At 44.1% G+C, this 16513-nt stretch overlaps 1 protein-coding gene across 1 annotated transcript; it reads left to right on the top strand.

The window, feature by feature from the left end:
* The first annotated feature begins 348 nt into the window (after positions 1-348).
* On the top strand, positions 349-16513 carry TNFSF10 (TNF superfamily member 10). The gene is made up of 5 exons (XM_008142305.3): positions 349-480; positions 6621-6755; positions 9669-9711; positions 14237-14341; positions 16010-16513. The coding sequence occupies exons 1-5, from the start codon at positions 349-351 to the stop codon at positions 16447-16449; spliced, it is 855 nt and encodes a 284-aa protein (XP_008140527.2). The 3' UTR covers positions 16450-16513.

Raw genomic sequence — 16513 nt, 5'->3', positions numbered from 1 at the left:
CTGGCCTGGGACATGACTACCCACTATAACCTGTTTGTAGTTAAATATTTAATTTTCAGACCATCTTTTGTGGTTATTTTAGGTCTCTTGAGTTTGCAAGACTGCCATGCAGGCCTCCCCTGAGCTTGTCAGATTAGCATGTGGCCCCTCTCGTCCACAGTATATTTAGTTTAAAGCATATCCCCTGGCTGCCGAGCAAGTTGTTTCCTCTCACTGCCCCAGCAAGTTTTAGTTTCGTTTTCTTTTCACCCGCCAATGTACCGAAGAGCTCCACCCAGGTCTCATTTTGTCTATTTGCAGGGCAACCCTGAGTAAGTTGGCTGCCTTGTGGTTTGCTCCTGACCGACCATGACTGCAATAATGCCCCCAGAGAAGTCCAGTCCCGGGCTGAGGTGCTGGCTGATCCTGACCTTCACCGTGTTCCTGCAGTGTGTCTGCGTGGCCATGGCTTACATGTATTTCACCAGTGAGATGCAGCAGGTCAGTACAATGCCTATGGATTCACAGCAGCTGTCAGCACCCTAATGTTAACTGCCTCTCCTTTGCCTCTCTACTTGCTCCTCTTTGAAAACTTGACAGTGAATGTTTCCTTTCTCTGCCTGAGAGGTATTTTGGTTTTAGATCTGTTGCATTTGTGTGTTGATAATAGTGAGACTTTAAAGGACTAGCATTCTGCCTATTCCTTGGCCACAGGCATGTAATGGGGAAAGTCTGTAATACAGTGGTTATCAGCTGAGCTCACATTTTACTGCTCATCCAAAAATAATTGAAAATAAAACTGCCATTCTATGCCTGTGGATGGTTCAGGTACAAATCCAGGTGCATTTGACAGAGAGAAAAAACAAACAGTGTATTTCTCAACTATATAAAACATTTGGAACTATAAATTCAAAATTGATAAAAATAAACCAACTCAACTTCTTAGCTTCTTTTTTTTTTAATATTTTATTGATTTTTACAGAGAGGAAGAGAGAGGGATAGAGAGTTAGAAACATCGATGAGAGAGAAACATCGATCAGCTGCCTCTTGCACACCCCCTACTGGGGATGTGCCCGCAACCAAGGTACATGCCCTTGACCAGAATCGAACCTGGGACCCTTGAGTCTGCAGGCCGACTCTCTATCCATTGAGCCAAACCGGTTTCGGCAACTTCTTAGCTTCTTATATATTTTTTGACTAATTGTCCTATCTAATAATAGAGTAATATGCAAATTAACCGTACCTCGGCGACAAAATGGCGGCCCCCATAGCCACAAGATGGTGGCGACCAGTACGCTCAGCCCTGCCGGAGTCCCCCAGTCCCAGGGAGGGCTGCCGCTGAGAGCTGGGCAGCCCGTGTGTCCGGCTGAGAGGTGCCGGGGACCCCATGCTACCATCTCCTCCCAGAAGCAGCCCCCGGTGTCAGGCTGGGAGGCGTCTGTCCCCCACGCCGCCATCCCCTCCCAGAGGCAGCCCGGGGTGTCTGGCTGGGAGGCGCAAGTGACCCCACACTGCCATCCCCTCCCAGAGGCAGCCCGGGGTGTCTGGATGGGAGGCGTCCATGCCCCGACGCTGCCATCCCCTCCCAGAGGCAGCCCCGAGTGTCCATCTGGGAGGCGTCCACGACCCCACACCGCCATCCCCTCCCAGAGGCAGCCCCGGGTGTCTGGATGGGAGGCGCCCGCGACCCCACACCGCCATCCCCTCCCAGAGGCAGCACGGGGTGTCTGGCTGGGAGGCGCCCGCGACCCCATGCCTCCATCCCCTCCCAGAGGCAGCCCTGGGAGTCTGGATGGGAGGCGTCTGCGACCCCACACCGCCAACCCCTCCCAGAGGCAGCACAGGGTGTCCGGCTGGGAGGTGCCCATGACCCCACACTGCCATCCCCTCCCAGAGGCAGCACGGGGTGTCTGGATAGGAGGCACCCAGGACCCCACACTGCCATCCCCTCCTGGAGGCAGCCCGGGGTGTCTGGATGGGAGGTGCCCCCATGCCACCAACCCCTCCCAGTGGCAGCCCTAGGTGTCTGGCTGGGAGGCACCTGCGCCCCCAGGGAGCGAGTCAAGTACTGATGATTCTACCAAAGGAAAAGTTTAGAGAAAGAGAGGATAGAAAAGGAATAGAAGGAGAAAAGTAAGAAAGGACAAAAGATGAAACATCAAGAAAAAGAAAGAGAAGAAAAAAAGGAAGAAACAACCACAGGATATCATCTTTCCAAGTCTCATGAAATTCCTGTTTAAGGAGTTTATTTTATGACTCTTTTAGTTTGGGTTTACATTTTTACTGTTTTGTCAAGACCACAGCAGGTACACTGTTCAATATGTTTTTTTTTTAAATAAATTTTATTGATTTTTTACAGAGAGGAAGGGAAAGGATAGAGGCTAGAAACATCTATGAGAGAGAAACATCGATCAGCTGCCTCCTGCAGTATGTGCCCCCAACCAAGGTACATGCCCTTGACCAGAATCGAACCCGGGACCCTTGAGTCTGCAGGCCAACACTCCATCCACTGAGCCAAACCAGTTAGAGCTGTCCAATATGTTAAAGAAAAAACCCTATCTAATAAAGAGGGAATATGCAGGGGAGGGCATTTGGGGGTGACCGGGCTGTCAGGGGAGAACAGTTGGAGATGATCTGGCTGGCAGGGGAGCAGTTAGGCGTCGATCAGGCTGGCAGGGGAGTGGTTAGGGCAGTGATGGCGAACCTATGACACGCGTGTCAGCACTGACACGCGTAGCCATTTCTAATGACACGCGGCCGCATGCCAAGGATGAAACATTTGCTGCTCCTGAGGATGAAACATTTGCGACTAGAGTCTTGGAGTTAGTTTTTTCCTCAAAGTGACACACTACCCGAGTTATGCTCAGTTTTTTGGTGAAGTTTGACACACCAAGCTCAAAAGGTTGCCCATCACTGGGTTAGGGGGTGATCAGGCTGGCAGGCAGAAGTGGTTAGGGGCAATCAGGCAGGCAGGCAAGCAGTTGGGAGCCAGTAGTCCTGGATTGTGAAAGGGATGTCTGACTGCCTCTTTAGGCACTGATCCCTGTCAGGCCTAAAGAGGCAGTCAGACATCCCCTGAGGGGTCCCAGATTGGAGACTGTGCAGGTTGGGCTGAGGGACACCCTCCCCCAGTGCACGAATTTCGTGCACCGGGCCTCTAGTCTAATCTAATAATAGACAAATATGCAAATTGACCACACCTTTGCTACACCTAAGCCACGCCCACCAAATCAAGCCACGCCCACCAACCAATCAGGACGAGTATGCAAATTACCCCAACAAAGATGGAGGCTAATTTGCATATCAAGACAGCATCCAAAGAAGCCAAGAGCTGCAAAAGGGAGTAAAGCTTCGAAGAAGCAAGCAAGCCAGGGGGGAGGAGAAGGGCAGAGCAGAGGCGGGGCCGGGGGGCGAAGGGAAACGCGGGCGGGCTGGAGGAGAAGGCGGGGCGGGGGACAAGGGAGGAACGGAGGCGGGGTAGAGTGCAGCAGGAAATCCTATTGCAGGATTTTTCCTGCAACGGGAAAGCTAGTATATTATAAAAAACCTGTGAGTTGGAAGGAAATTTAAACACCCACATTTTATAGATGAGGCTAGAGACCAGGATGGGTTACAGAAAATGATTGTCAGAGACTAATGTCTGGGCAGCAGAGAGGGTCAGTACTGCCACCTCAGAATCTCTGAGCCAGCCAGCAAAGGAGTCTACCATGCTGACTCAAGCCCTGCCACGGATACTGGTTGGTCCATGCCTAGACAATGCCACCAACAGCAGTCAGGCAAACCCATTTCACAGAACCAAGGGCTTCTGGAACAGAAGAGCAGGCTCCTACTGCACACATGATTAGCAAGAGGAAAGCCCAAGCCTGAGATGTAGATCTGAATATCATGAGGTGGAAAGGAGGTGTCATTATTCATTTTCCCATGAGCCCAGTTAGCAGCATTGAACAAGGTCTGTAGAAACACGTGGGGATGGGGTGGGTGGTAGGGGTTTTCCTTCTGGGTTTCTGGTCTCAGAACTCTATTATTTATGCATAAAAATAACTAGAAGGAAAAACACCAAAATGTTGGCCATTGTGACCTCTGGATGGTAGGATTGTGGTAGGGTCCTTTTTCCCTTTTTATTTTTTTACATTTTGTAAATTTTCTACAGTGAATGTCATAAAAACATCTATGCTATCTATACAACCACTTTCACACAGACTTAAAGAACATGACATTTTTACAGAGTCTTAAGAGAAAACAACCATACACAAAACTGCCCCTACACAGTCTGATCTCAACCCTGTAAACAAAAGAGAGATTTTGAAAAATTTAACTAGGAGATAGGGTTCAGTGGTTTGGGTGGGGCTTTTGTTTTGTTCTGCTTTGCTTTTAGAAAAGTGTTCCTTACTTCTCTATATTTTCTAGGTTGCCTGTGTGTCCTCAATGTCCCTAGGCCTCATTGAATTTGAGGTAACAATAGCACCGCATTCGCTTGTCAACCTCCCTGCCATGGATACCTAGGACCTTCCTCAATTTTCCAGGTTCTCCCTCCCAAACAAAGTTTTTCTGAAAAATTTCCAGAGGCTGTCCAGAGGCACTAGTCAGCAGTGAACTCTGCTTCTGGCCCCGGCTCGGTATCCACCCATCTCCAACTCCATTTCCTTTTAGAGATAACATTTCCTGCTCCTCAGCAGCTCTCAGCTCAGCCTTTCCCTGCCCCTGCCCCATGCTCTGCAGCTTCCAACTGCTGGGAAGCAAGAGTTGAAATTGCTCTCTCCCTTCTGTGTCACATACATCTTTTATCCCAAGAAGTCAATAGAAGTTTGTGAGCCTGCTTTTTGTTGTTGTTTGTTTTGTTTTTAGTTTCATCAGGGCAGTGCCTAGCCAAGTTCTTATATTTCTAAACCACATGCGATTGAGTTTCTTCTTTGGAAAGGCTTTTCAGCTTCCACTGAAATTGCAGATGCAAATACATTGAGTGGCCAGATTATTATGATCTCTGGATGCATAATAATCTGGCCACTCTGTATATATCCTATATGATAAAAGGCTAATATGCGAATTGTCCCCTCGACCAGGAGTTTTACCAGCAGGCAGGCCGGCCAACTGCCCATGTCCCCTCCCCCTGGCCAGGCTGGCTGGACCCCACCCATGCACAAATTCATGCACCAGGCCTCTAATATATACTGAGTGGCCAGGTTATTATGCGTTCAGAGATCATAATGATCTGGCCACTCAGTGTAGACGTCTACAATAGGAAAGTACGGGGTGAGCAGGGGCAAAGAAGCATCTAATTCCATTGTCAGCTCAGGGGGCCCCGGTGGTCACCTCCACGACATTGACCAGAAGAATGTTTTCCTCTTGTAATTAAATGAAGGGAGAAAGAAAATAAACATTTAAAAGCAAATGAATGCCCAATGCCAGAGTGTGTGGAGGAGTGAATTAACTCAGGTTTATGTTTTTGCACTTGAGGGAACTTGGTCAAATGTTCACAGAGTACTTGGCTGAGTACAGGACTGCATGACTCTGGCTGGAACCTCTCACAGACAGTTAAGTCATTTTGGTTTGGAATAAGAGGGTTATCCTTAAGGGTTTCCCTTCCTTCATGCTTTGGAATCTTCCTAAGTTCAAGTAGCAGGAAAAAAACAAAAAGGCCATTGTACTGCAAAATGACTTACTTTTAACCTCAATAGTTAAAAATAAAGCCAGGCAATGAGACACACACACACACAAAACAACAAAACAAAACAAAACCCCAACAACAACAAAAAGAAACACAACAAAACTCTGCAACCTTGTGTGAGTTTCCTGTTTTTGTAAGGTCAGTATCAGCCTCAAGGGCTCTGCATGGTTAGGGATTCGTGACTATGTGCATGCTTCTGTGTGAGCGTGTAAGGGCGTCTGTGTTTAATTAACATCAAGCAAGGACTTTGTTGATAACAATGATCTGGCACGCTAAGTAGTTATTCTCAATCAGGAGGAGGTAGTGAACCTTCAAATCTCTGCAGGTAAATAAATGCCTAGCAAGCGTGGATATTTAATGAGGCAGCATTCAGTTTTTTAGTGGCGATGGGGTTACACTTGATCATCCAAGGAGAGTAGAAATCACAATAGTCAGAGTCTGCTCAGCCAGCCAAGAAACAGATCAAGAAACAGAACATGAGTTGGACCCCCCCCCCCCCCCCGAGCGGTTTGGCTACTTTGTTATTTAGCACCCTTACATTTAAACACATTCTACTGCCCACTTTGTATCCTAGGTGGGTTGCCACCTTTAGAATGGGATCCACACTGTGTCAGAACTGCACAGCACCTCAAGGTCACCACAGTGAACCAGCTCAGATCTCAGAGGAAGAACAGACACAGGAGAGCAGCAGACATTTGTTGAGGGACACACAACTAATTGACGGCAGGGCCAGTCAAGGACATTGTGACTCAGGATGCCTGGCCCACACCTGTGATGTTTCCACCGTATCCAACAGCTTACTTTTATTCAAAGGACAAAAGACGGCGGGCCTACTTTAATTCCAAGCCATGAGCGTATCCAAGGTGCCAAGAATTCTCCGAATCTCTCATCAGTGTCTGTAGTTTTAACCTCTAAGTGAACAAATGAGCAAACAGCACTTGCGCATAATATTGTGTCATATTCCATCTCGTCCTAGATGCAGGACAAGTACTTCAAAACGAGCATTGCTTGCTTCTTAAAGGAAGATGACACCTCTTGGGACTTCAGTGATGAGAATATGAACAATCCCTGCTGGCAAGTAAAGTGGCAGCTACGACAGTTTGTTAGAAAGGTAGGTGGACTCTCGGGTGATTTCACCAGCTTTTCATAGAAGGTCGGAGGAGAGGGGATATTTAAGATCGTCACGTCTAGACTGTTTGTTTTGCAAAAGGGGAATCTGAGGCCCAGAGTGCTTACGTGATTTTCCCTAAATTCATAGAACTGCAGAAAGGCAAACAGAACCAAACAGTGGGCCGTTAGTCAACTTCCGGTCTGTAGTTCATGCCTCTACTCTAGACAGTCTCCCCATCCAGTCTAATCTTTGTATCTTACATTGTGGAAATGGAGGCACAGGCAGAGCAATGTGCTCAAAGTCGGACAACAATGAAAGTGTGTGTGGCTTTTTATTCAGAATATGAAAGAGGCAATTAATGGTGTTTTATATTCTTCCCACATGTTGATCTCAAAGAGGAAAGAGAAATTGAAGTTGATATCTCAATTTGCAGTTAGCAAATGACAAATTATAGTATTTTCTGTCCATGCAAGTTGCTAAAACAGGATCTCTAGCAGAACCATTATGTAGGTAACAGGTTATTTCATAATTGTTACATAATTGTAGTTTCAGCCAAGTGACATGTCAAGTTAGGTTTCCTCTCCCAGGCTCTTCCTTCTTGGCAAGAAAGCATTTGGTAATATTACTTTCAAATTCTTCAGAAAAGTCAGAGGAGGACACAGATATGGAAATACTCTGAAAAGAAGTAAGCACCAAGATTGTTTAAAAAATCCTGGGGACATTCCCAGCACAGAAGGAGGAAGTGTTTTTCTAGCATGATTGTGAGTCCAGGATGTGGTGCTCAGCCTGGCTTCTCATAGAGCCAGTGTTTTGTTGGCAGTTAGGGATCTGATTTATAAACCTCAACCGTCGTCCCCATAGAGCCAGGCATCACCCACAATGCTATTTTTTTTTTTTTTTTTTTTTTGTTAATCCTCACCTGAGGATATTTTTCCATTGATTTTTAGAGAGTGGAAGGGAGGGGGAGACAGAGAAACTTTGATGTGAGAGAGAGACATCAATTGCTTGCCTACTGCACATCCCCCAACCAGGGCTGGGGATTGAGTCTGCAACCCAGGTAGGTGCCCTCCACCGGGATTGAACCCAGGACACTTCAGGCTGAGGGCTGACATTCTATCTACTGAGCCAAACTGGCTAGGGCTTATGATGCTATTTCTATGAGAAATGAAATTATTAGATGTCCACCTGGGAGTCCTGCAAACACCTGTACTGAGTGGCTGCCCTGGAGGTGTGGCCTGGGCAGGGCACCCACTGCATGCATGAGCAGCTGTGACTTCAGCACCCCAAGTGACAAGGACCAGGAAAGGCCCAGAGTTGGGGAAGGGTACTGAGGAATCTAGGAATGGGACTCCACAGACCCTGGGGGTAAGGAGGTGGTAAACTAACAGGTTTGGGGATCGAGAAGGGGGGCTGGACGCTGGTGCTGGAAGTGGGGAGATAAGAGAAGTGGGGATGGGTTTCCTGCTACTCTTGCTCTCCCTCCCATGCTCATGCCCTGCCCTGCAGCTAGACTAGAGGAAGCTGGGAGGGTCACAGAGGGGTGGGTAAGAGTGCAGGGGAAAAGGATGTCCCATTTTTTCCAGGGACCATTAATTAAACAGACTATTTCCAGTGAACATCCTATACCCATTACATATATCATCTCCTTTAATTCTCACAACAGCTCTATGAGGAAGAAATCATTATCCTTTTCCTCTTTTTTTTTTTAAAAAAAAATTGATGGAGTTAAAGTTTACATCAGTTGTGTGACTTGAGAAAAATTTCCCAGAGCTAACAATTGACAGGTTTGAATCCAGGCCATCTGACCATACTGTAATTATTATTGTACTTTGCCTCCCATACTGTGGGAATTACCCTCTCTCCTTCCTGCTGATCCTCCTTCTTCCTTCCCTTCTGTTCCAGAATGACAGGGAGAGAGAGAGAGAGAGAGAGAGAGAGAGAGAGAGAGAGAGAGAGAGAGAGAGAATATTGCTGAGGCCACCTCTCGCTTTCCCCGCCTGTCTTAGTGCCCATTGGACTACAGACAGTCCCCTGATCACCTGGAGTCAGGGCTTGAGGCAGATGCAGAAGCAGCGAGCTTCTGACTTGGGATGGGAGTACAGGGGGAGGGAGTTTCTGGTAGTTGCCCAATTAACAACAGTGACAGGAAAGGAGGGCAGTGATGGGCAAAACCCCCTGGTGACAGAATCCAATGGAGGGGAATTTAGAAGCTGTGGCTGAGCCAAGACAAGACCTGTTTAATTCGTAGAAAGGCTCAGTGTTGGCTCTTTCTTACAGTTTTTCCCCTTACAGTTTTTTTCCACTGGTGAGCACAAAGAGGGTGATGCTAGAGTTTTAGTAACGGTATGGGAACTTGGTAAAATACCTTTATGTTAAGAATGCCTCGGCCACATTCTCAGAAATGAGAGCAGGACATGGTGTGGTCAGGTCACACCTTGATGAGCTGTGGTTGTCTGTGGGCACCCAGAGAGAGAGGCTTGGGGCTGTTCAATCACTTAAAGCCCCTGGACTCCATTACACAGAGCCCTTTACACACACACACACACACACACACACACACACACACACACACTCACCATAGAGGAAATTAGGTGACATGTCCACCACATCCGCCAGCTACAGAGAGGTCTGGGCAGGACTCGGCTGACCTAACGTGGCAGGTGGCTCCTTTCTCCTGTGCTGCTCCGGATGTGGACTGTCAAAGACTTTATCCAGAAACAGAAGTTTCCCACACAGAGGACCGTTCTTTGATCACCACGTGGGGATGGCTGCTTCAATATTCACCCTGCTTCCTAGGTTGTCATCTTACATAGAAGTGTCCTGTTAGACGTCAGTAAAAAGAGCCATAGACATTCTATAGTCAGTTTTAAATTTTTAGGGAAATTAACAACCTTTATTCCATACTGTTTGCAGATAAGTTTGGGAACCTATGAGGAAACCATTTCTACAGTTCCAGGTAGTATTTTTATTTTAACTTTCTACTCTCCACTTCATGGCAGGGTGAAGGCCTCTCCATCCTCTTCCTTTCTGCTCCATTCACACATCCTACCTCTGATCAGCTGCTCAGCATTTCAAGCTACTTGATTCTATTTCCCTTTTTGCATTGAGAGCTACAAAGCTCAGAACCAACCCTGTGGCCCACCTATGGCCAGAACTTTTTTTTTCAGCTGAATCTTATTGGATTTTCCTTTCCCCTCAATTTCTTTAATTATTTATTTTTTAACCTTCTAATGTGTTGTAAATAAGCCATCTAAATCCTTTCTAGAACTGGCTGAAAGTAAGATAAATAAGGGCCCCACGTTACCCATCCCCTCTGCTTCTGACCACCTACAGGCATTCTATGCCTTTCCTTATACAGAAACGCCTCACTCCCTCATCCCTTCCCAACCATCCCTCCTACCCACCTACAATTCTCATCTTATGGCCACAGCCATCTCTCTTCCTGTTCATGATCAGCAGGCTTCTCTTGACCCACACTCCCTTCAGTGCTGTTGCCTAGGCTGGCTTCTTTTGTCTCTTGGCTGTTCACATAACGGGCTCCTTCTCATTTTCCATCTCCATCACCTAATTGTCAGACCTTCCCTGGACACCTTTCTAAGTAAGTTCCCTGCACCCTGTTATCTCTATCACACTTACCTTGTTCATTTATATATATAATCTCTATGTCTGATTCCTTACTAGGCCAGAGATTCACAAAGACAGAACATGTGTCTGTTTCTCCCACCTCTCTATACTCAGCACCTAACCCTGTGCCTCAAACCTAAGTCCCTGCCCTTGTCTGTACCATCTTCAGTGTGTGTGTGTGTGTGTATTTTGATTGAAACAAAATTCACATAACAAACAATTAACCATTACTGAGCACAATTCAGTGGTAGTGAGTGCATTTACAATGTTGTGCCAACACCATCTCTTTCTATATAGAAGGTTCTTTTAAAAAAATATACTTTCATTGTTGAAAGTATTACAGATGTCTTCCATTTCTCCCCTTTGCCCACCTCCACTCAGCTCCCACCCCAACTCAGGCCTTCACTTCACTGTTGTCTGTGTCCATGGGCTTTGCATATATGCATATAAGTTGTGTGTGTGTGTGTGTGTGTGTGTTTTGATTGAGATGAAATTCACATAGCAAACAACAATTTACAGAGCAGAATTAAGCTCTGCCGGTGTGGCTCAGTGGTTGAGCATCGACCTATGAACCAGGGGGCCATGGTTTGATTCCTGGTCAGGGCACATGCCTGGGTTTCAAGCTTGATCCCCAGTGTGGGGCATGCAGGAGGCAGCAGATCAATGATTCTCTCTCATTGTAGATGTTTCTATCTCTCTCCTCCTCTTCCTTCCTCTCTGAAATCAATGAAAATATATTATAAAAAATAAATAAATAAATATAAATAAATAAAATAAAATAAAGAGCACATTCAGTGGTAGTTAGTGCATGCACAATGTTGTACCAACACCATCTCTCTCTACATAGAAGGTTCTCCGTACATATATTTTGATATATATATATATATATATATATATATTTTTTTTTTAAAGGATGCTTAAGTATTTATTTTGCTCTATCATTACAGAACCTTCATAGAACTTTTTAAGAATCACTATCAGCCCAGCCAGCATGGCTTAGTAATTGAGCATCAACCCAGGAACCAGGAGGTCATGGTTTGATTCTCAGAGAGGGCACATGCCCAGGTTGGGGGCTTGATCCCCAGTAGGGGGCATGCAGGACGCAGCCAATCAATGATTCTCATCGTTGTTGTTTCTTTTTTTTTAAATTTCTTTATTGATTAAAGTATATTTGTCCTCATCCCCCCATTCCCATCCCACACCCCTCCCCACGGATGCCCCCACCCCCTGTTGAACTTAACCGTTGGATAGGCTCATATGCATGCACACAAGTCCTTTGGTTGATCTCTCCCCCCTCCTCCCAACCTCCCCTATCCTCCTTCTGAGGCCCGATAGTCCGATCGATGCCTCCTTGTTTCTGGTTCTGTTCTTGTTCCTCAGTCTATGTTGTTCATCATTTCCCCTAGATGAGCGAGATCATATGTCACTAGATATATACTTATAAGAACTGAATGTGAGAGGAGCAATAATAGTTATGCTGACAGGCAAATGAATCAGTCTGTAGTGAGTTTCTTTCTGGACCAACAGTTCTTTTCAGACCCAATTTCAATGTCCACCAGTTCCTTATGTGTACATGTCAGCACTGACCCCTCAGCTCTGGATGGCGTACATATATTTTGATTGAATAAATACGTAAAAAAATTACTGGAGTAAATTGACTACTTTTTTGCACCTGGTTCCCTATAGCCCCATTTTCCCATATTAATCGCCATGCAGGCCTGAGTACATATACTAGAGCACATCAACCTGGCAGAGAGGGCAAGACCTTGTTCCAGGGTCCAAGCATCTGATCATTTCCCCAAAGGCAAAAGTGGTAGTCAGAGTGTTGAGCACCCCAACTCTTGTGATGAGGGACAGCAGATCCATCATCTACAGTAGATGCATGTACTATATTCAGTATTGGAAGAGAAATATTATATTTTACTCATCCCAATAAGGGATAGAAATCAGGTACTTCTCAGTATTCCAAGACATATCCATGACACTCAAATATACATATTTGCAAGTTTCCTTCCTGGGATGTGTTTGCTATAGCCAGTTGGAAATTTCCTCTCTTTAGAATTTGCTTTCAAAGCTTGGCTTTCCCATATCCTTTCAATGACTTCAAATGCAAGATATCTATAATTGGATTTTGTTATTGAATACTTAAAAACAAAGTGGTGAGGTCTAGGACAGGCAAAGCATTATGAATTATTTAACAAGGGAGGTTATAAGTAAATGGACACATCAACCTTGAAAGCTGAGAATCCTGAGAATAATATATCAATGACTATGCATCTCCATGCCATGCTTCATCTTCAGTGCCATATAGATGCCCACCCATCCTGAATAAGCAACAATTAATACAAAATTAGAAGAAATGAGAAGAGATTCTAATGTCCCATTCATTTTCCCCTATGGAATTTTATCACCTCTTAGTTTCCTCTTCTACTGGCCTAGATTAAGGCTTACTGTTCTCAGTCCTGGTATAATAGTCTGATTAACTTGCCAGTCTCCAGCCCTCTCATCTTCTATCCATCCAACCTTACTCTGAGAGAGAGATTAGCCTAAAGCACAAAACATATCTCTTCACTTCCCTGACCAAAACCTTTCAGAGTTTTCCCACACCCTATAAAATCCAAATCTCTTAGTCTGACATTCAAATCCTCTGTACTTTGGCTCATCATTGAAACGTGAAACTGAATTCCTCTCATGCCTTTGTCCCAGGAATGCTGTGTGCACCCTGCGTTGAGCCTCTTCCCATTCTATTGGACCCCAAGCCAGCCCATCTTCACCCTGTTCAGATCATTACCCGTGCACTTTCTTGGGCCTGTTTGTTTATAATTCTTTTTTCTTGTCCCTGGAAGAGTGCCTGTCATAGACATGATGGGCACTTTGGTTTGTTTAAGTGAATGGAAGGGGCCTTAGCACAAACACTCCCCTGGCCTCAGCTTCCCAATAAGTAGGAATCTTTCCCTCTGAATAGCCATCACCCTTTATTTCCTTTTCTAACAGATAAATTTTCACTCTCTAATTCATATCTTTCCCCAAAGACTGTTTAAGTTCCTTAAGGACTCAGCCAGTGTAATCAGTGATTAATCTTTGCTGCCTCTGTAGGACCTAGTGCAGTGCCTTGTGTTTTAAAAACCAATGTACGCACGCTTGGGAAGTTCAAACTAATTTTTTAAGAGTTGTTTGTTCAATCTGTAAATTTTTAAGTACTTGGATGCTGGTCAATAAGTTATTTGTTTGTTAAAATGTAGTGAATCCGTGATTTAGATGCTCAGGTACTGATTATCGTGATCAGTATGTCAATCCATGTTCCTTTGGGGAGGTCAGGGGAGAGGAGGGGAATGACTGTTAGATGCCAGCTTATAGCATCTATGGACAATGGTTACCACTGCTACTCCTTTAAGAATCACTAGTAGCTAGCACATAGGAAAAAATAGAGATGATGAAATTGGTATCATTCTATATATAACTCAAAATGGAAACTTGCCAATACCTGGTCATTTGTGCACTTTCAATGACTCAGCACGATATTACTGCAGGTCCACAGTTTTTTGTTTGTTTGTTCGGGTATTTTTAGAAAGGGCCGTAACCTTCCTTTTGTTATATTCACCGTAATGACTTCTGAGATGCTGATAAATTATAACGCACGTTACTGCTTATTCTTCCCATCTAAAGTACTTTACAAGTTAAACATAACTTGAAGTACACTGATCATCACAGTGAACTGCAGGCTGTTTTTATGAAAAGCCATATGATCAACTTTGGAAGCCCAGTGTGCTCACAGGGCCTGATTGACAACAGCTGTGAGCTGCCATATGAGAGGTAGTTGGACAAGTGCTGATGATATGTTGTCATTTCTCTTTTAGAAAAGCAACAAGATGGTCCTCCGCTAGTGACTAGAAAAGGACTTCAGAGAGTAGCAGCTCACCTAACAGGGAAAACTCAGAGCACGGCCGCACTCCCAGTTTCAAGTAAGAGAAACAACAAATATATGGTTTCAAAGGAAGGCAATGGAAGACTATGTCCCAAATAATGTATTCTTTTAACTTGTACCTAAAATGTGTATATAGCTATCTATAAAATGCTCAGCAGGCATCAGATCTCAGACTGACTCATTTCAGAAGCAAGATGATCAGACAAATAGCAGTAATAGTAATTACTGCCCTAGCATAACTGGCCTCAAAGAAATGATAACGTTGGAGAATGTCATATTTGGGTTTCCCATTTTTGCTTTTTTTCTTCTTAAAGTCATTTCTCTTTCTCACTTTGACCAATTTTTTCTCTTCATAATTCTAAATCCATCATTTGCTTTCACCATGAGTCACTGAGCATTCTTGTGACATTATATTTGGTTGAACTGTAGGAAGTTGCCAATATTTGACTATTTTTTACTTACAAAAATGTCAGTTTCACATAGTTTAACCAAATAGGTTAAACCTAATTTTTAACTGTCAGAGCAGATGTCCACAGAGTGCTGTAGTTAAGTGTGCTGGTCTTATAGTCTAAATACCCACTTTGGAATCCCAGCCCTCCTTACCCAGACATATGTTTTGAGCAAATTACTTAACCAAACTAAGCTTCAGTTGCTTATACAAAATAGAGATAATCTTTAAACAAAGTAGAGATAATCTTTCCCTCATAAAAGAGTAACACATGCAAAATGCCTGGTGTATTGTAAGTACTCATTAAGAAGTCCCTTTTATTATTGGGAAAGGTTTTGTCCCAAGTTAAAGAAATTTCAGGCAGTTAATTGATGAAAGCATTATTGGGGTGTTTTGAGAGGTTTGTTTATTGTTCTGTGTTTTTTTTTTTCTAGGTAGTTGCCTTGCTATCATATTACTGGACTTGTGTTTTGTAAATAATTAACATGTTTTGCATACGAGTGAGACATTATTCCAATATTAGTGTTTACTGCTCATCAACCAAAGTGATAGTTATTTTAAACTCTTGGAAAACTAAATTTTATATCATTCATGGAGATGAGTCCAAAGTTTAAATGAATATCATATTTTTCAGGACCCCTTTTCATTCAGTCTCTAGGACTTAAAAGTCCAAAGATCCAGAGCTCTTTAAATCTGGGATCTCTTTGCCAAACCTGTGCTCTGTCTAATTGTAGACTAAAGATGCCTTCAGTTGGGAGGGTGCCTTTGACTGCTGAGAAAGACCAAGGAGGGAATCCAAAGTGATCCAAAGGAATAGCAAGAAGTTCAGAGCTCCAGGCTTAAGAAGTAGATACGTTTCTTTTGGTTTCCCTATATACTGTTCATTTGAGCTCACCAGCATAGGAGAGAGGTAGGGGCTTGGGACAGAAGTTCTGCCCAGGAGAAAGATTGCTGTCTGAGTGAATCATCCCCTGTGCTACTATTCAGAGATAAGTGTGGCAGATGTGGCATGAGTGGCAGATGAGGTACAGAAAAATAAGGCACTTCTAACAGGCCACAATAATACAGAAGCCTTCAGATTTTGCTATGACTAGAATTTAGAATCCTTTTAAGATTAGAGGAGCAAGAAGTTTTATATTTGATTAAAATCTTTTGCAGTACCCACCAAAAATAGGCTAGCAACAGCTATTGGAAACACCTTGCTTTGCCACAAACTCCCTTTTGTAAACTTTCTTTCTCTCTCTAACCTTCCTCCAGACTCCAAGGATGGAAACATTTTGGGCCATAAAATAACCTGCTGGGAGTCATCAAGAAGAGGACATTCATTCTTGAGTAATTTTCACCTGAGGAAAGGAGAGTTAGTTATCCAACAAACGGGTTTTTATTATATCTATTCCCAAACATACTTTCGATTTCTGGAACCTGAGGATGATTCAACAGTAGGGAACAGAAAGAAAAACAAACAAATGGTACAATATATTTACAAGTTCACAGACTATGCTGAACCTATACTGCTGATGAAAAGTGCTAGGAATAGTTGTTGGTCTAAAGATTCACAATATGGACTCTATTCCATCTATCAAGGTGGAATATATGAGCTTCAAGAAAATGACAGAATTTTTGTATCTGTAACGAATATGCAATTGGTTGACATGGACGAACGAGCCAGTTATTTTGGGGCCTTTTTAATTTACTAGATGATCTGCACACACACTATATATATCACATGTACACACACTGAGTGGCCAGATTATTATGACA

The sequence above is a fragment of the Eptesicus fuscus genome, chromosome 3 (assembly GCF_027574615.1).
Source record: "Eptesicus fuscus isolate TK198812 chromosome 3, DD_ASM_mEF_20220401, whole genome shotgun sequence".
NCBI lineage: Eukaryota > Metazoa > Chordata > Mammalia > Chiroptera > Vespertilionidae > Eptesicus > Eptesicus fuscus.
The sequence above is the reverse complement of the archived record's forward strand: the minus strand, read 5'-3'. Positions and strand labels throughout refer to the sequence as shown.

Bases quoted from the DNA above. Each gene is read 5' to 3' on its own strand.
- TNFSF10 (XM_008142305.3), top strand. From the start codon at position 349: ATGACTGCAATAATGCCCCCAGAGAAGTCCAGTCCCGGGCTGAGGTGC. The intron at 481-6,620 runs GTCAGTACAATG...ATCTCGTCCTAG, and splicing joins TCACCAGTGAGATGCAGCAG to ATGCAGGACAAGTACTTCAA. The intron at 6,756-9,668 runs GTAGGTGGACTC...TACTGTTTGCAG, and splicing joins TACGACAGTTTGTTAGAAAG to ATAAGTTTGGGAACCTATGA.